At 44.3% G+C, this 20,895-nt stretch overlaps 1 protein-coding gene across 1 annotated transcript; it reads left to right on the top strand.

Moving 5' to 3' along the window:
• The first annotated feature begins 4,439 nt into the window (after window positions 1–4,439).
• LOC120045514 (serine/threonine-protein kinase BRSK1-like) lies at window positions 4,440–17,225 on the top strand. Its single transcript, XM_038990417.1, has 19 exons — window positions 4,440–4,524; window positions 4,720–4,814; window positions 5,871–5,956; window positions 8,169–8,309; window positions 8,865–8,981; window positions 9,140–9,173; window positions 9,406–9,474; window positions 9,832–9,978; window positions 10,449–10,480; window positions 10,661–10,825; window positions 11,280–11,377; window positions 11,814–11,967; window positions 13,736–13,796; window positions 14,744–15,317; window positions 15,411–15,459; window positions 15,592–15,715; window positions 16,110–16,320; window positions 16,619–16,702; window positions 17,014–17,225. The coding sequence occupies exons 1-19, from the start codon at window positions 4,440–4,442 to the stop codon at window positions 17,223–17,225; spliced, it is 2,538 nt and encodes an 845-aa protein (XP_038846345.1).
• The last annotated feature ends 3,670 nt before the right edge of the window (window positions 17,226–20,895 follow it).

Raw genomic sequence — 20,895 nt, 5'->3', positions numbered from 1 at the left:
ATTCGTTTTGTTAGTTACAAGCCTGAAACCTTGAACATAGACTTAGAAAACATAGAAAACAGAAAAATGTCTGGTTGGTTTTTCTTTTGATTTTCTCTTACCATATCTATTGTGTTATAGTCTCCTACATTATTTTAACATTTCGACAATTGTTTGGGCCTTCCTCTGACACCGCCTAGTATATAGGTTCTGGATGTCAGGAAGCTTGGCCCCAGTGATGTACTGGGCTGTACGCACTACCCTCTGTAGTGCCTTACGGTCAAATGCCAAGCAGTTGCCATTCCAGGCGGTGATGTAACCGGTCAGGATGCTTGATGGTGCAGCTGTAGAACTTTTTGAGGATCTGGGGACCCATGCCAAATCTTTTTAGTCTCCTGAGGGAGAAATGGCGTTGTCGTGCCCTTTTCACAAGTTTCTTTGTGTGTTTGGACCATGATAGTTTGTTGGTGATGTGGACACCAAGGAACTTGAAACTCTCGACCCACTCCACTACAGCCCCGTCGATGTGAATGGGGGTGTGTTCGGCCCTCCTTTTCCTATAGTCCACAATCAACTCCTTTGCCTTGCTCAAGTTGAGGGAGAGGTTGTTGTCCTGGCACCACACTGCCAGGTCTCTGACCTCCTCCCTATAGGCTGTCTCATCGCTGTCTGTGATCAGGCCTACCACTGTTTCTGTTGTCAGAAAACTAAGCACCCCTGAGGGACCCCAATGTTGAGGATCAGAGTGGCAGATGTGTTGTTGCCTACCCTTACCACCTGGGGACGGCCCGTCAGGAAGTCCAGGATCCAGTTGCAGAGGCAGGGGTTTAGTCCCAGGGTCCCTAGCTTAGTGTGCGCTTTGTGGGCACTATGTTGTTGAACGCTGATCTGTAGTCAATGAACAGCATTCTCACATAGGTGTTCCTTTTGTCCAGGTGGGAAAGGGCAGTGTGGAGTGCGATTGTGATTGCATCATCTGTGGATCTGTTGGGGGGATATGCGAATTGGAATGGGTTTAGGGTTTCCCGGATGATGGTGTTGATGTGAGCCATGACCAGCCTTTCAAAGCATTTCATGGCTACCAACGTGAGTGCTACGGGGCAGTAGTTATTTAGGCAGGTTACCTTAGCTTTCTTGGGCATAGGGACAATGGTGGTCTGCTTGAAACATGTAGGTATTACAGACTCGGTCAGGGAGAGGTTGAAAATGTCAGTGAAGACACTTGCCAGTTGGTCCGCACATGCTCCGAGTACACGTCCTGGTATTCTGTCTGGCCCGCGGCCTTGTGAATGTTGACCTGTTTAAAGGTCTTGCTCACATTGGCTACGGAGAGCGTGAATACACAGTCGTCCGGAACAGCTGGTGCTCTCATGCATGCTTCAGTGTAGTTTGCCTCGAAGCAAGCATAAAAGGCATTTGGCCCGTCTAGTAGGCTCGCGTCACTAGGCCGCTTGTGGCTGGGTTTCCCTTTGTAGTCCGTAATAGTTTGCAATCCCTGCCACATCTGACGAGCGTCAGAGCCAATGTGGTAGGATTCAATCTTAGCCCTGTTTTGATGCTTTGCCTGTTTGATGGTGTACAAACAAAGGAATAAAACAAGCATAGGACTTGTGCCCCCCTCCTGCATATCAAAAATGTATTTATCTGTTCAGCTTTCTGGTCTCTGGATATACCATTATTCTCTACTCCGGAGTAGGGGTACTTGTTTTCTACATAAAATTCAATCTTGTGAGAGGCCTATCCTGAACCCATGGTATCCATATATAGGCCTATTGAAAAACAGTAGAGGCATAGCTGCAGGAAGGCCTAGTGGAGATTTGGGGCGGCAGGTAGGCTAGTGGTTAGAGTGTTGGGTTGGTAAACCAAAGGTTGCTAGGTCAAATCCTTGTGCAGACAAGGTAAAAATATGTTGTTCTGAACAAGGCAGTTAACCCACTGTTCCTGGCTGCTAATAAGTTGTTCTTAACTGACTTGCCTAGTTACATGAAAAAAATGAACAAAAAAAATGTATAGTTTGGGGTGCTGGGTGGGAGTTTATAAAATATTTTTGTCGCCTAAATACAGATAGATTAAAGCCTTCTCTTTTCAGCAGTAGTAATTTGCATTCCAAACTGTTTTCCCTGCTAATGTATTTTTATATATTGTGAAAGGCCAGGCAATTTTAGCTGCTGTTCAATGAGGCAACCATTCAGGCTGCAAAGGCGTTGGTTTCCTCCTTAACTCGATTCAATGTCACCTGTTGAAAAAGAATATGCATACTGTCTTTAATAAAACAACATTTTACACCACCATTTTCGGATGTTGCACATTGAGTATATTGTTTACCCCTGGTTGAATGCAGTACACAACAGAAAGTAGCATTAGCCTAGCATGGTGGCAGAAAATGTTGTTTTATTAAGACAGCACGCATGTTCTCCCCCTTTTTCCCCACCGACGAGCCATTAAATCGAGTAAAGGAGGCAACCGACGCCTGTATAGCCTGAATGGAGGTTGTTTTATGTACAAACCGGTCATCGGGGGACACTAGTGAATTACTGACTGGGCACTTTAATTCCAGATGATAGTGAGGATCCATAGCGCTCTCTAGCGGCTGGCCAGGCTACTTCATTATCAATGTGGCGTCACAAATAAATCCTGTACACCAACTATATTTGTTTAGCAATGGAATTACATGCTTACCTTTTAAAATGAATAATATTCAGAATTTGTGTCCGACATGCAATAAAACATTGTAATTGTCCATACAGCTATTGTTGTAGTAGGCTATTTGCGCCTAAATTCGAATCATAGGCCAATGTGTAGGCTATAGCAATTTGACAGAATTTCAGTTTAAAAAAAAATATTAAATGTAGCTTGTACCTTACTAAACCTAGCTGACATTCTAATTCTGAAATCAACAAAAAAAACAGGCAGCCTATCAGTTTACATCACTGACTTTCGCATGGTCAGGTAGGCCCGTCAGGGGTAATTTTTAGGCTGCTATTACCAACTTTGCCCAATACAAAAGGTGGGTAAAATGTATTGCAAAAAATATATAATCTTTATAAAAGTTAGATTCATCCTGGTAAGAACTTATTCCATAATTCAAAACAAATGTGCTTCTGCTTGCAAAAGCAGTGCCGCATATACGATGTATCTGAGGTGAATGCAGAGAGACAAGCGTATTTGAGGAAGATCAAAGGGAGGGGTAGAGAGAGGATGGAGAGGGAGTGGGACCCGGATGCTGATGCGAATGAGGCGAAGGAAGACGAGAGAAAATATCGATTTACGGCAAGAAAAGCAAAGGACTGTAAACGGGGAGGCCCTCTCACGCAATGTGTGCAATGATATGAAAATGTGTCTATCTAGTATAGTGTGAATACATATGCAGATATTTATTTTTCACTAGCAAATCGTTGAATTAATGAAATTGGAACCGGCGAGGGAGGACACGCCAAAGGAGAGAGAGAAGATGCTGTGATACGCTTAGCCTACTGGCAGGGCTAGAGCGAGAGGGAGGGGGAGGGTGATACGGTAAAGATGGTTGTTTTGCAAGGGACGCATCTTTCCTCAAAAAAAATCGCAGCAATGTGGCTGTTGGACGAAACATATCATTTCGCGTTACAAAGAAACTTCAAAATGATCCGATTTTGACAGACGCTTAAAGACGTGGATAAACGTAGGCTAGGCTAACCACAGTGTATGGACGCACTTGTGTGGCTAATAACTCGAAGATAACATGCTGCTCCACCTGTGATATAGGCCTGACACAGTGAATACCATTTACATCTGTCTGCATTGAACTATAAGGACGTTTTATGTTGCAATACGTTGTTTGAATGAATTGATGTAGCATCCCAATGATAGTAACCTGTTTGTGACCAGGTTGCAGATAGAAAAGGAATGGTGCAGTCAAAACTAATGTTGATAAATATCTATTGATGGTTGGTGTTGTCAAACAGATAGATATTGGTACTGATCTCTGTTGATTGACCAATGTATCAAAAGCAAAGCTATTTCAAATCTGAAAACTGTGACATATAGGCCTACCATGTTATCAATCTTGTCATACTTGTTATCATGATAGTTATCGCTATTTTGAGTTTAGGTTAGTGCATAACATGATATGTGTGTCATAGCAATCCATTGACTCAGCTGTTGCCTACCTGTGATCGTTTCAGTTTCAGTATAATACTTGTCTATATCGAATGAAAGCAAAATACATGAGTCCAGAACCACCTATCAAAAAAGAAGTAAAACCACAATTCTTAATTCAGGACTCGTCCGGTCTTTAGCTCTGAATATAGACCTACAACTCCAGTCTTATCTCAAAGAAGCGTTGTAATATTTTTCCTAACCATTACCATTGTTATCCAGGCTTCCTTTTTTTACTCGGGGGCGATAATTCATGAAATCCACCTAACTATAGAGCTAGTTATCACCATTAGGCGTTATAAGTCGTAGCCAATAGTTAGAGCAGTATGAGTAAGGAACTGTCACTAAGTCAGTCAGCTCAATATGTTGGGCCATATCGACTGGAAAAAACACTGGGGAAGGGCCAGACAGGTGAGTTCTGAATTTCACCATTTTTTTGTCTTTCATCTGTGTGAAAAATAACTGTGTGTTTATTATGGGATGGAGGGATGGGTGGATAGATGGACAGATCGATGGGAGTCATATATGTGTTTTGTGAATGTGTTAAGAATGCGTAATACCCTTATATTGGTCAGTGTATGGTGAGCATGTGACTCGCTCTCTCAGGCCTGGTGAAGCTTGGAGTTCACTGCATTACGGGACAGAAGATAGCCATCAAAATAGTCAACAGGGAGAAACTGTCCGAGTCAGTTCTGATGAAGGTAAGAGAATGATGACGCAAATAAGGATATCCCAGTATGATGACTACTTTTCTAAAAACGGACAACATTATGATTAACTGGCTGTTTGCAGTAGTTGGGTCTTCCAATAATTTGTTTTATTTCACTTCATTTTAACATTGTCATAAAGAGCACATGTTCAACTTCATAAAAAACACTTTTTTTCCCCATCTCAAGAGGTGAAATAAAAAATGGACAATAGTAAGTGCCAATTAAGTGGCAATTGAATGAAAACTTCACAAAAAAGATCAATTGTTAAAACATTTCTAGCCTGTCTATCTATGGGTAACAGGGTTGACGTGTTACGCTCGACCAGCTCAGTTTCCCACCATAAAAGTAGTTCACCTGCTTTTACACAATTATTTGACCATTAGATGTTCAATGTCTCTTTTGAAAAATAGATTTAGAAAGGATTAGTTTCACCATATTAAAACATCAGTTCATGTAACAGGGTTGACCTTAAAATAAGGGACAGGTTGTTTTTTTAACCTTAAAATGAATCACTAATAATGTATTTGATTGTATTTACTTACTTACGTAGGCGTATATATGCTGCAATTCAGCTTTTAGCTGCAAATGTGTACAATTCCAAATAAACCTTAAATATATATATATATGTAACTTTAATGCAATATACATAGTAATTACTGTTAGGAATAGTAATGAAATTACATGCATGCAAAGGCTCTTCAACAAGACATATTTCATCAAGTATGCATTAAGAGTGAACACTGGAATGTAAATTCCTCTCAAATTACAATTTTATATCGCTCTCTCTTCCCCCCTCTTTTTCTATCCCCATCTCTTCTCTCCCTCCTTCCCTATATCCCCCCTATATCCCCCCCCCCTCTCTCTCTCTCTCTCTCTCTCTCTCTCTCGCCCTCTCTCTATCTCTCTCTCTCTCTCGCTCTCTCTCTCTCGCCCTCTCTCTATCTCTCTCTCACTCTCTCTCTCTCTCGCCCCCCCCTCTCTTACTCTCTCTCTCTCGCCCTCCCCCTCTCCCCCATCTCTCTTTCTACCCCCCCTGTCTCTGTCAAGGTGGAGAGGGAGATTGCCATCCTGAAGCTGATTGAGCATCCGCATGTGTTGAAGCTGCATGACGTTTACGAGAATAACAAATACCTGTGAGTTCATTCATTGTACATTCAGGTGCGCCCCTCGGCTCTGCCTGTGCCCTGTGGCTCTAGACCCGTGGGTGTAATGTGTAAATATTAATCAAAGGACTGTATTAGTCTGCTGCGTCTCTCTCTCTTGAAGTCTGCAGATTTCTGCCATCAAATCTCCCATTGACTTCAATGCATGTTCTACGCAAATATCCAAATTACACAAGCCTGTCCTCAAGTTAGGATTCAACCCTCTTTGAATTCTTGCTCAACTTCTCTTCTCTCTCTCTCTCTCTCTCTCTCTCTCTCTCTCTCTCTCTCTCTCTCTCTCTCTCTCAATTTGCTTTATTGGCATGACGTAACAATGTACATATTGCCAAAGCTTATTTTGGATATTTACAATATAAAAATAAAAATGAGAATAAAAATTGTCAACGGGACAACAGTAACAACAATAGCCAAGTTTCAAAATAACCATACATTCAACAATAACAATAAACATACAGTAGAGTACATGTGCAGGTTGATTGGTTTGTCAGACACTGTCCCTCAACTTATGGCAGGCAGCAATGTAGTGCGCTGCCAACCCACAGCTCTTTGCATCCTCCCCCAACAGGACTGGTAGCCTACTCTCATCAGAGAGATCTTCGAAACCTTGAATAAGGGTTTCAAATTTGGGGAAATGACACTCTAATTGTTTTATATTTTTGAAATTTTGTCAGGAAATGCAGCTCCATCTCAGGTTCTGCTGTTGTGCAGTGGTTGCACAGCCTTTCCTCTACAGGGAGCCAGGTTTTCCTGTGTCTACCCTTCTCAATGGCAAGGCTGTGCTCACTGAGCCTTTTCTTTGTCAAGGTTTTTCTAAGGTTTTGATCAGTAACCATGGTCAAATATTTAGCCACAGTGTACTGTCGATTTAGGGCCAGATAGCACTGCATTTTGCTTTGTGTTTGTGCTTGTGTTTCCCAATAAGCAATGTAGTTTTGTTTTGACTGTGTTGTAATTTGGTTTATCCTGATTGATTGGATGTTCTGGTCCTGAGGCTTCAGTGTGTTAGTAGAACAGGTTTGTGAACTCAGCCCCAGGACCAGCTGGATGAGGGGACTCTTTTCTTTGCTCAGCTCTTGGCATTGCAGGACTTGGTAGTGATATGAGAGGGGGTCACTGTATTTTAGATGTTTCCAAAACCTAATTGCTATTTTTTGAGTTTTTATTATTAGTGGATATTTGCCTAATTCTGCCCTGCATGCATTGTTTGTAGTTTTCCTCTGGACATGTAGGATAATCTTACAGAACTCTGCATGCAGGGTTTCAATGGGGTGTTTGTCCCATTTGATGAAATCTTGTTTTGCAAGTGGACCCCACACCTCGCTGCCATAAAGTGCAATTGGTTCAATGACATATTCAATTAGTTTTAGCCAAATTTTAATAGGTATTTCAATTTGAATTAGCTTTTTAATGGCGTAGAATGCCCTGCGTGCTTTCTCTCTCAGTTCATTCACTGCCTCATTTAGGTGTCCAGTTGAGCTTATTTTTAAACCTAAGTAATTGTAGTGTGTGCAGTACTCTATATATTTTGTACCAATTGAGAACTTTGGTCTAATTCCCTGAGATCTGGATCTTCTCTGGAAAATCATTATTTTTGTCTTTTTGGGGTTTACTGCCAGGGCCCAGGTCTGACAGTACTGCTCTAGCAGGTCCAGGCTCTGCTGTAGGCCATGTGCTGTGGGTGACAGCAGGCATAGGTCATCTGCGAAGAGTAGGCATTTAACCTCTGAATTGTGGAGACTAACACCAGGGGCTGAGGATTTTTCTAGAATAGTGGCCAATTCGTTGATGTAAATATTGAAGAGTGCAGGGCTCAGATTACAACCCTGACAAAGGCCCCGCCCCTGGTTAAAGAATTCTGTTATTTTCTTGCCAATTGTAATGCTGCACGTATTGCCAGTATACATTGATTTAATTATGTCATATGTTTTACCCCCTACACCACTTTCAATAACTTTGTAGAACAGTCCTGTATGCCAAATAGAATCAAATGCTTTTTGGAAGTCGATAAAGCAAGCGTATATTTTGGTATTATTTTGGTGGACATGTTTATCTATCTATCTCTCTCTCAATGTCTCCCCAACCGTTATCCCTATCAATGAGTTACCTCCCTCACCCCTTTCTCATGCCCCCTATCTATCACCCACCCACCACCCTCCCTCCCTCCCTCCCTCCCTCCCTGTAGGTACCTGGTGTTGGAGCATGTGTCAGGTGGGGAGTTATTTGACTATCTGGTGAAGAAGGGCAGACTGACACCTAAAGAGGCCAGGAAGTTCTTCCGACAAATCATATCGGCCCTGGACTTCTGTCACAGTCACTCTATCTGGTAAACGACTCTATTCATGTACAAAACTTATTGTGTGTGTGTGTTTATGTGTGAGTGGCTTGTGTCATCCAGCGGTTAGAGCCTTTACTAACTTTCATGTCTTTCCTCTACTGTCCTATCGTTCAATAAAGGCACAACAAATATGAAATGATTGGGACTGCCCACTTTTTTAAAAAATGTAGCATTTAAAAAATAAAATAAATGTATAACTTAGCAGTGCCTGATTGAGCTTGCCTGGTGCAATGGAAAAACTTGATTAGTCCCAAAACTGAAAACCCTGCCCAACTTGCTCTCCAGGCTCAATCAAATGGTCTGGTGTGGTCTCATTGTTTTTATGCGTCCTTATGAGTAATTCCAGTCTATTCACGCCATCCGTCAATATCTCACTAATAATGTCATTTTATTCGAATCTATTCTATTTTACTCGCTCAGTGTTTTAATGCTTACTTCAGTAGGTAATTCAAGGTCTCACTAATAAAGGAATTATATTCCGTCCTATCCCACTCAACTCTGCTCTGCTCTGCTCTACACTGCTCTATTCACGCCATCCCACAGTCACAGAGACCTGAAGCCGGAGAACCTGCTCCTGGATGAGAAGAACAACATCCGCATCGCAGACTTCGGCATGGCCTCCCTACAGGTGGGGGACAGCCTGCTGGAGACCAGCTGTGGGTGAGTATGCTGTGTGTGTGTGTGTGTGTGTGTGTGTGTGTGTGTGTGTGTGTGTGTGTGTGTGTGTGTGTGTGTGCGCGTGCAGTACGTGTGTGTGTGTGTCTTATGTGCTGGTAAAAGCGCGTATCTTCTCAAGGCCTCACTTCTATCCATTTCAGATCCCCACACTATGCCTGTCCAGAAGTGATCCGGGTAGGTTCCTTCTCGTCTTCCCTTTTCGTTATTTTAAGTGTCTAAGATCATCCAACCAAGTGAGATATAGAAATGTAATGATTCCCTACATGTGTATTTAGGGAGGGATACATGTTGCATAGTACACATCTCTCTCTCTCTCTCTTTCGCTCTCTCTCTCTCTCTCTTTTTCTCTCTCATTCACTCTCTCTCTCTCTTTCGCTCTCGCTCTCTGTCTCTCTCTCTCTATCAGGGAGAGAAGTATGATGGTCGCCGGGCAGATGTGTGGAGCTGCGGAGTCATCCTCTTTGCTCTGCTGGTGGTGAGAAAGTGTCCCGTTTGCCCTCTTTGCTTACGTCTTACACCTACCCAATCCTTTCAGATCGAGAGGAGGGGCTAGGGGTCAATTTGGAATTGAGTATTTGTGGAATTGGGTTATAACCTTGTGACTCAAAATAACTGTTTGGTTTGCTTGGCACAAATGAAGCCTAGCCCTAGACTAAAAAGTATGTTTAATGGAGATTCTCCATTGAAGGTGCTTCTTTGTCCAAGACTAGGTTTAATCTGTGTCTGGATAACCAGCCCAACATGTGTTTGTATGTGTATTCACGCCTCCCATTCCTTGTAAAAGGGCCTATTTAACAGTAACGTCCCCGTTCCCCTGTCCTCTCCTCTGTAGGGTGCCCTACCATTTGACCATGACAACCTGCGTCAGCTCCTCGAGAAGGTGAAGAGCGGGGTGTTCCACATGCCCCACTTCATCCCTCCGGACTGCCAGGCCCTGCTCAAAGGCATGATTGAGGTCGACCCCGACAAGAGACTCACGGTACGAGAGGGGTAGGATAGGCAGGCAGAGGCGAAGGGGGAGAAGGAGGTAATGGAGGGAGAGGTTAACCCCCGACAAGAGGCTCACGGTACAAAAGTGTGGGGGGGGGGGGATGAAGGAGGGAGAGGAAAGAGGGATGAAGGGGGACAAGGAGGGAGACGGAGGGGTGAGAAGGAAAAGGGGACGAGGGTGATCCCAATTGAGGATTTAGCATACAATATTCAATGAGGTTTTTCAATGACGTCTTTGAGGGTCGCTTCCAAAATGGCACCCTATTTGAATATGCTGCCATTTGGGAACGCACAAGATGGGGATTGAGATGCCTAAAATGTAGGCAAAAGTGATGAGAGAATCTCTTTCCAATTTCAAAAGTCAGGCCCAGCAGGAATTGTTTACACCTTGAGCTAGCAGCCATCTGTGTCTTTGAACAGACTGTACTAATCGTTCCATCTGCCCTCTCGCCCTTCCAGCTAGAGGCCATCCAGAAGCACACCTGGTATCAGTAAGTATGGATTAGTTTGGTCTGCCTTTGAATTATAAATAGGGAGGAATTGGGAATTTGAAGTTGATGCCAAACATTGTGTATGGTGCCCAGTGTTTTGGGTCACTAACATGGGGGTGTGTGTCTTTGTGTGTGTGTGGTGCGTGTATCTGTTTGTCTGCGCGTGTGTGTGTGTCTCAGGTCGGGTCGTAACGAGCCTTGTCCTGAGCAGCCCGCTCCCAGGCGGGTGTGTATGGGGCGCATCCTGTCGCTGACCGAGTTGGACCCGGATGTGCTGGATAGCATGCACTCTCTGGGCTGCTTCAGAGACCGCGGGAAACTCACCCGCGACCTGCAGTGTGAAGAGTACGTGTGTCTGTTTGTGTGTGTGTGTGTGTGTATGTGTGTGTGTGTGTATATATGTGTGTGTGTATATGTGTGTGTGTGTGTGTGTGTGTGTGTGTGGCATGTGTCTTCTCTCACATTTCTCTCTTTGTCATCTGTCTCTTTCTTTTGTTGTTTTGTCTAGCTGGGCCCATGTCCACCTTTTGTGTCTTCTTTCTTCTTGTGTTCAACCTGTCTCTCGTCTTGCTACCTTCCTCCAAATTGTATTCCTGAATTGAAATCTTTCTACACAAATCTCCCCTTGACTTTCGTTTTGCGATTTACGAGAAAGTCCAAGTGCGTATCTCAAGATTCAACTCTCTTTAAAGGCCTCCCTCCCTCCCTCCCTCCCTCCCTCCCTCCCTCCCTCCCTCTCTCTCTCTCTCTCTCTCTCCCTCTCTCTCTCCCTCCGTCCCTCTCTCTCTCCCTCCCCCAGAGACAACCAGGAGAAGATGATCTATTATCTCCTGTTGGACAGGAAAGAGCGTTACCCCAGTTACGAGGATGAAGATCTGCCACCCAGAAATGACGTAGGTGAGTCCCTAGCTGTCAGGAGCGAGCCACTGACCGCACTGACTTGACTCCGTCCCTGTCTGGTCCGCAGTCTTCCTCCTGCCCCTCTGTCTCTGTGTGCACCTCGCTCCTGCTTCTCCACGGACCCACCTTTTAAACCTAATTCCTCAGTTTGCCGTGCGAATCTGGATACTGATGCATATGAGTGTGGGGTAGATGTGTGTTTGGGGAAAGGTGTGTTGTGTGTGTGTGTGTGTGTTTGGGTTGTGTATCTGTGTGTGTGTGTGGGTGGGAGGTTAGGTGTGTGTAGGGGCTGCCTGTGTGTGTGTGTGTCGGGATATTTTGAGTAGTTGTGATAGCCTTACTATGTACATTGTATGTTCTGATTAGGGGGGGGTGGGGGGGTTGGGGTGGCTGTTACTGCGTAATGGACTAACTCCACCCTGGTGTCTCTCAGCGGACCCCCCTCGTAAGCGCGTGGACTCTCCCATGCTGACGCGTCATGGCCGCTGCCGCCCGGAGAGGAAGAGCCTAGAGGTGTTGAGTGTGACCGAGCAGGGGTCTCCTACCCCGACCCGCAGGGCCCTGGACACGGCCGCACACAGCCAGAGGTACTGGAGGGGTGTCACACACACGGTCCGCAAACACACAAAAAAAGGCAAATGCAGGGCACACACTCACAAATACAGACAGGCGCACACACACACACACACACACACACACACACACACACACACACACACACACACACACACACACACACACATTACATTCTTACTAGACAAAAATATTTCGTTAGCCACATACAGTGCATTCAGAAAGTATTCAGACCCCTTGACTTTTTCCACATTTTGTTACGTTACAGCCTTATTCTAAAATTGATTCAATTGTATGTTTTCCTCATCAATCTACACACAATACCCCATAATGACAAAGCAAAAAAATGGTTTTTAGAAATGTTTGCAAATGTATTAAAAATACTAAACTGAAATATACATTTACATAAGTATTCAGACCCTTTACTCAGTACTTTGTTGAAGCACCTTTGGCAGCTATTACAGCCTCAAGTCTTCTTGGGTTTGACGCTACAAGCTTGGCACACCTGTATTTGGGGAGCTTCTCCTATTCTTCTCTGCAGATCCTCTCATGCTCTGTCAGGCTGGATGGGGAGCGTCGCTGCTCAGCTATTTTCAGAGATGTTCGATCGGGTTCAAGTCCGGGTCTGGCTGGGCCACTTAAGGACATTCAGAGACGTGTCCGGATGCCACTCCTGCGTTGTCTTGGCTGTGTGCTTACGATCGTTGTCCTGTTGGAAGGTGAACCTTCGCCCCAGTCTGAGGTCCTGAGCACTCTGGAGCAGGTTTTCATAAAGGATCTCTTTGTACTTTGCTTTGTTCATCTTTCCCTCGATCCTGACTAGTCTCCAATTCCCTGCCGCTGAAAAACATCCCCACAGTATGATGCTGCCACCACCATGCTTCACCGTAGGGATGGTGCCAGGTTTCCTTCAGACGTGACGCTTGGCATTCAGGCCAAAGAGTTCAATCTTGGTTTCATCAGACCAGAGAATCTTGTTTCACATGGTCTGACTCCTGTTAAGTGCCTTTTGGCAAACTCCAAGCGGGCTGTCATGTGCCTTTTACTGAGGAGTGGCTTCCGTCTGGCCACTCTACCATAAAGGCCTGATTGGTGGAGCGCTGCAGAGATGTTTGTCCTTCTGGAAAGTAACTCTGGAGCTCTGTCAGAGTGACCATTGGCTTCTTGGTCACCTCCCTGACCATGGCCCTTCTCTCCCGATTGCTCAGTTTGGCTGGGCGGCCAGCTCTAGGAAGAGTCTTGGTGGTTCCAAAATGTTTCCATTTAAGAATGATGGCCACTGTGTTCTTGGGGACCTTCAATGCAGCAGAAATGTTTTGGTACCCTTCCTCAGATCTGTGCCTTGACACAATCCTGTCTCGGAGCTCTACGGACAATTCCGTTGACCTCATAGCTTGGTTTTTGCTCTGACATGCACTCTCAACTGTGGGACCTTATCTAGACAGGTGTGTGCCTTTCCAAATCATGTCCAATCAATTGAATTTACCACAGGTGGACTCCAATCAAGTTGTAGAAACATGTCAAGGATAATCAATGGAAACAGGATGCACCTGAGCTCAATTTCGAGTCTCATAGCAAAGGGTCTGAATACTTATGTAAATAACCTTTTTTTGCTTTGTCATTATGGGGTATTTTGTGTAGATTGATATTTTATCAATTTTAGAATAAGGCTGTAATGTCATTTTATTTGTCACATTTTACTTGAGGGTGGAATATTTTTCGTTCTCTTCACCTTTATGATGATGACCTTTAACCTTATGACCGCTTGTGACCCCTCTACAGGTCTCGATCAGTCAGTGGGGCGTCCACCGGCCTCTCCTCCAGCCCTCTCAGCAGTCCCAGGGTAAGAGGCTTGTTGGCCAACGCTTTTAAAATCCACTCTGAAATGATAAAGTACACAACGTTGACTCTGAACTGTCTTTTCCTATACAGTATATGTCAGATAATGGTTGTCTTTTTTTGCAACGTTCAAAGACTTATTGCCGATTTTAACATTGCTTTAACATTGCGTTAATGTTGCTTTAACGCTTCCTCGAACTCACTCAAGCTCCTTGGTCATTCTGAGCCATTTTACATGTCATACCCCACTCTCAGAATAATTCCCACTCATTTGGAGTTTCTTTGGCATTTCTCTTCTTTTTTCTTCTTTCTCTACACCACACTTTCTGGAATATATGGCATATTTTGTAAAGCAACACAGCACATAAAGTAAAGCTAAAACATGTTTGGGTTGCAGAAATGTAAGATACATTTTGCACCTCCCCTTGTTGATCATCGTTGGTAGTCATTGTTGGTTATTTTAATGACATTTATTTGAGTTGTGTTCCACTGTAACCGTGAAAACGTCAACGTACTAGTTGAGTTAATACTTTCCGGATCAGCAAAAGCAGAAACAGAGTCATAAAGTATTGCTTGCGCCATTTTGTAGTTTTTGTCTTCCATACTATTTCTGACATTTTTGCGTGCTGGGTTATCTATAGTGTTAGCTGAAAGTGATTTAAATAAAAAGATTGAGGTTGGAACATAAATGGTTGAATGCAGGGTCAGAACTAATGATTTTACATTCAGTTATACAAATAGCTCACACCATCAGTGCAGTTTCTTCACCGTCATTCAAGAAGCACTCCTTTGTCATAACCCATAACACTCATTTCCATCCCTCTTTTTCCATTTTCCCATCCCTCTCTTTCTCTTCTTCTTTTCCATCCCCCCCTACCCCCCCAGTCCTATCAGAGCCCTGTCTTCACGTTTAGCCAATCAGACGTCACTTCCACCACCCCTCACACTAAGGACCCACCCAAACCGGGAAGTGCTACCACGCCTCGGTCGGCCCGAACCCACGACAAACCCAAAGCGGCCCAGAACCCCAAAACCCAGACCCTGCCCACCACCACCAAGGGCGGTCCCGCCACCAATCGGCCCCACCTCCAGCCCATCAAGTCTCTCCCCATCCACAACTCACCCTCCCGCTCGCCCTCCCCCCTCCTCTCACCCATCCCCCGCTTCTTCTTCTTCCCCTCGCCCTCCGTGCTCAAGTCGGTCACTAAGAGCTTCTACCCCAACTCTACCCACTCTGTGTCGCAGGTCACCCCCCAGGGCTCTCCGCTGCCCACCCCCATGGGCACCCCCGTCCACCACCCCCACCACCCCTCCTCCTCCACCCCTCCCTCCAACTCCTCCTCGTCCTCCTCCTCACGGGCGGAGGGAGGCGGAGGGGTGGGCTCCCTGTCCCTGACTCCGCCCTCCAGCCCCGGAGGGAGTGGCGGCATGGCGGCTAGCAGCTCTGCCCACTGGAGGACCCGTCTTAACTCGTTCAAGAACAACTTGCTGGGCTCGCCCCGCTTCCACCGCCGCAAGATGCAAGGTAACTACATAGCAATAGATTTTAAACAATTGAAATTGAGTTTGAGCAAATTAGCATACAGAGCTACATGGAACAAATGTCCTGTTTTCTCAGTACCCACATTAGAGGACATGTCCAGCCTGACCCCAGAGTCCAGCCCTGAGTAAGTCATACACACACACGCACACTCATGAACATGCCTCCCAGATGCCCTACGCCGGGGACCAACTCATTTTACCTCGCCACAACCTTCTCTTTGTGTGTCTGTTTGTGTATGTGCGTCATGCTCCCTCAGGCTGGCTAAGAAGTCGTGGTTTGGGAACTTCATCAGCCTGGAGAAGGAGGAGCAGATCTTCGTGGTGATCAGAGACAAGCCGCTGAGCTCTGTCAAGGCAGACATCGTCCACGCCTTCCTCTCTGTGAGTATCTGACTCTGCGCTGAACATCCTGAGTTAACAGTGTCCGATGACTTGTCTTGAGAAAGGCCTACATTCTAGCTTGTTGTTGTTGTTTTTTTTTAATCACACTTCAGTCCTAGTAATATGGTCATGTTTTTGAAGTGTTCGGAATTCATCTTGTGAGCCTTTATATTTTCAATACAATCTGTTTTATTGACAGAAAAACGTGTCGATGTGGCTAAAATGGAACAGTTTAACTCTCTCGATCTTCCTCTCTAATACCCCAATCTCACATTGACCCTCTTTATCTGTCTCTCCCTCTTTTACTTTCTCTACCCACCTCTCCTTTCCTTTCTTTTCATTACCCCGCACATGTATCCCTCCCTTTACTTACCCTATCCAACCCCCGGCCCAGATCCCCTCCCTCAGCCACAGCGTCATCTCCCAGACCAGCTTCAGGGCCGAGTATAAGACCTCCGGCGGCCCCTCCGTCTTCCAGAAGCCTGTGAAGTTCCAGGTGGACATTGCCTTCTCCGAGGGAGAGAGAGAGCGGGAGAGGGAGAAAGCCGAGCGGGAGGGCAAGAGAGAGGCGGGCATCTACAGCGTGACGTTCAGCCTCATATCAGGCAAGTGGAGCTTGGAATGGAAAGGAAAGGTGTTCGTTCTAATGCTGTCAGTTGGTGATTTACAGTGTCTGGTTTATATGGTGGATTGGATTGTTACAGTTCATGCAAATGAGTTAAAGTAGGGCAGGTTGGTTATGGTGGAAGGGAGAGCTTTTGGTATATGCTACTGTGCAAAGTGTGTGCGTGTGTGTGTGTGTGCGGTGCAGGTGTGTGTGTCTTTAGTGCTGGTAAAAGCTTGCATCTTCTCAATGCCTTTGTGTATGTGTGTGTGTGTGTGTGTGTGCGTGCGTGTTCGCAGGTCCTAGTCGCAGGTTCAAACGAGTGGTGGAGACCATTCAGGCCCAGCTTCTCAGCTCCCACGATCAGCCCATGGGGGTCTCTGGTGAGTCACACACATTCTCTGTCACTCACACACACACCATTTTCCCACATCCAGGTTCACGTCATGATAACTTAAATTAATAATCCATAATTTGCGTTGTAAATTATTGAAATTGTTGTAAATGTTTGTATATGTTTACAAATATTGAAATATGAATGTATTAATAGTATGCACACTATTAATAGTTGATTAATTATTTGTGAAGATTATAGTGTTTACCCCACATTCTTACACACACTGGTTTCACCTGCATGACTGGAGTCACTGTATTCTCTCTCTCTCTCTCTCTCTCTCTACAGACCCCTTCCCAGACGAGAAGAACAGTCGGCCCCACGGTACCCCCACCCGCCAGAACTCCCGGCGCTCCGAGGGCGGGGGCGACCGGTGCGAGTGGGGCGAGCGAGGGGACGGAGGAGGCATCGGAGGCGGCATCGGAGGCAGTGGGGGGGTCCTGCAACGCCGAGGCTCTGGGAAGGAGAGGACCCGACTACTGTCCTCCAATGGAACACAGTCCCAACCCTAAATCAGAGAGAGAGAGAGAGAGAGACCAGTCGGGTAGCAGGTGTCCAAAATCCATTGGTGAAAAAATAAGACAAGTTGTCATCAGACAAAACCCAAACCCTTCACAAACCATGAGATATACAGTATCTCCCATTCTACCCCCAGAAGATGTCTCAACAAGATGCTTTAAGCCTGAACACAAGCTGATATTTTTTTCTGCTTTTCACCTGTGTTAAAATATACATTCATGTTGATTCACTGAATCAAGCAGGGATCCCATTCAAACCAGTAATAAAACAAAAACATTTTCCCAAAGGGGATATAATAGATGAGCCAGACACAGCACAGGTCAAACTAGGAACTTTGAAGAAGCGCTAATTTGCATGCCAATTAGCCAGTCATTACGATAAAGGGTGTTTGATTTTGATGATAAGATCTGCTAGCATACCATTCCTTTTGCAATAACTCAAGCAAAAAGTTAAGAACAGTTTAAACAATCCTGTGATGGTTCTCCAAAACACACAATGCCCCCCTTCCCGTACCTCTACCCCTCAGCAGCGTAACTGAAAAGGATACCCGGTGAACACCTTGATGTGCCCAACATTGTACGTACATTTACTCAAAAGACAATGAAAGATGATGGAGACACGTAGAGAACCCTCTTGCTTATTATCACAGACCACCCATTCCAGAAGTTAGAACCGGCTGCCAGTTCAATGAATGACCTTCAGATCCTGTTTTAAAAGGGAGAAATGAGGTCCTTAAAAAAAAAAAAAAAGGCATTTTCAACATCGTCTTCTTTTGCGGTAAAGAAATGCAAATTAGGCTAACTAAGTGAATGTGAAAAATATTTTTTTATTTAGGTTTAGTTAAGATGATGTAGTTATTGATTTTGAGGTTGGCGCTATCAGCCGAGATATAGGAGAGGAACGACAACAGGAAGATTTGACATCCTCGACATATCCGCTCCAGTATCTGAATGTGGAAACCCCACGCCGATGAGAGGAAGTCAGAACGAAGTCGCCGTTGATGTATTTGGATTCTTTTCTTTTCTTTTTACTCAGAGACAAATACAATGTAACCGAGATGTAGGCGTCGTCGGAAACCTTTGCTCTGAAGAAAAGTATTTTTGATTTGAAGAGAAATATGAAAATATATTGAAGAAAAAAACATGGGCAAATAGTTACATGGGTTGGACTTCCACTGTCTGTCCCTGACTCAATGAGGAGAGAATTCCAGACCTATGGTTTGGACAAACTCCATCTGAGCTTGTCTCATATCACCACACTATTCACATATTGACTCCAAACATAGATTTCAACACTCACTGATCGATGGACATTCTCATGAAGCTGTACTCAAAATGCTGACGTATTACTCCTTGTTATCCAAGACTTAAAAAAGGCAAACAAAATGATAGTCCTTCTGCCATCACCAATGAGCCAAGTGATCCATCCTCTGCACCCGCGTCACCTTATATCACCGCTCTACAAGCAGACGTAGCTGTTTTGACGATCATGGATTACAACAGTATTATGTGATAGAAACTAGACACATTACCAGCCAGTCTTCCTTACTGCACAATATGCAACAGATGCAGAATGTTTTGAGATGTTCCATTTCCTTGTTTATGTATTTCCGTATTTATTTACTTATTTATTTACTGTTGTATTTATTGATATATTATTTATTTATGTGGGAAATGTATCTTGCACCAACATAAATATATCAGGAGCTAGGGATATAATGTTTTTCTTGTCAACATTATTTTTTTCTTTGATTTCTTTCTCTTTCCCATGACACTAATTTTGTTTTTGGATCATGAACTTATAACATTTACATTCCTTCCCAGCATTCTGTCTAAATGTTGGTGTTTTAGTTTCTATTGTATGAATTCGTTTATATATTTTATGTTCTGTTCAGGGTCGTATTCACTAGGAATGAAACGGAAGCGAACGGACCGAAACAGGGAGGGACTACCTGAAGTTGTCCAATGAGATACACAGTTGTTTTGTTTGCAAAGTGTGTCGCTACGGTGTGCACTAATGAATACGACCCAGTTCTGATTATTGGATTGTAAGAGTTGAGTCAATGACTGAGTCAGGGGTTTATATTTCAGATCTGTTGCACCACCTGTGACCAGGTTACAGGCAAAGAGATGAGAGGGACTCTCTTTAAGCATTCTGTATAAAGTGACTGAGCCAGCAATGAGCACATTGCTCTAGCAAGCTAAACTGTCCACATTCATTGACAGACACGAGCAAACCACCATCGTACACCTTTCCTCCGACAACATCAAACGCTCATACTGCTCCCATGTCTTTCTTTATGCCTTTCCCCTTGACCTGATGCGTTTGTCATCACCAGTTCCCGCCATCGTTGTGCGGACCACTTGACTTCGAGAGAGAGCACGCTGTACAAGTCGGGGGCGTCACTGTCGCTATTCACCTTTATGATTGTTCACTGTCATTTTCATCATCTCCATCATCTCCATCATCATCATCATCATCATCACCAAGATCATTATATTCATCATCCTTACTCTAGCTAAGATTGTAAACTATTGTCCATTCCTAAGGGTCAGTAGAATAAGGTGTTAAAAAAAGAAATGTCTGTATCATAATTTAAATATAAAAGTGCACTATTATAACTATTGCCTGTGATTAAAAAAAAATGAAACAATTATGGTTGAATTGATGGTCAAAATAAAGAGACATCCACCTTATTGTTATGATTATAATAATAAACTCTAAAATAGTATGTCTGTTGTGTCCTTTGGGTTTCCAGCTAGATGTTCCAAAATCCATTTGTAATACATTGAAAGGCATAAATAATTTACAAAATCCACATGAAAGTGTAGGAGTCATGAGTTTTTACTCACCAAAGTAACAACACCGTGCGGTCAAAGACTTAGTAACTTAGTTGTAGTCACCATCTGGTTACCTATAACTACAAACAGTTCGTTTTTTATTTATTTTATATATTTATTAACTTATTTCCAGATACCTTCTAAACGACCTACAATGCACTATTTATCAACTTCACATGGAGAATTTACTCTGCGTTAGCTAGCTAGCTTGAGCTGGCTAAAGTTAGCCACTAGCCATGCAGCCTGAGTGTTCGCAGTGGTGAGCTACAATCCACCAATCATGAGGAGTTGTAATGTAAACAACCAATCAGATTGCCCACAAGTGTGGGCCGCATGATCCTGCTCCGCTGCTCTGAATTCTCCTGCACTGGCAGGCTTGCCTCTGGCTCAAAAGTAAAGTGGAAAATCATCCCTGCGTGCTTTAATTGTTTAGTACCTTGTCTGTTCTTCATTGTTTTTCATTTTACAATTTGTTTGGTCATCTTTTCGACCTGTTCTCCATGAAGTAGGCTCTCAGAGTTTTTCATCCTTGGTTTAGTACAGTAGCTGACTGACTGAGCTGTTGTGATAATTTCCATCTGCCTGGAGCCTTCCTCTGATCGCCATTTTTTTGTTGAATCTTCTGTCTCCTGTGCCCAATGCTACCTCTGGAATCCATCTACTTTGGATTTGCTTCACTATATCGCCATTGGATTAGTTGACTCTCTCTCAGCCGGTGAAATGGCCTCTCTGAAGCGCCTCTCCCGTTGGCTCTTCTTTGGTAGCTAACTCAGCCGTCAATCGGTAAGTCTCTGCTCTCTATGTTATACCTGCTGGATTGAAG

The sequence above is a fragment of the Salvelinus namaycush genome, chromosome 4, assembly GCF_016432855.1.
Source record: "Salvelinus namaycush isolate Seneca chromosome 4, SaNama_1.0, whole genome shotgun sequence".
Taxonomy (NCBI): Eukaryota; Metazoa; Chordata; class Actinopteri; order Salmoniformes; family Salmonidae; genus Salvelinus; species Salvelinus namaycush.
The sequence above is the reverse complement of the archived record's forward strand: the minus strand, read 5'-3'. Positions and strand labels throughout refer to the sequence as shown.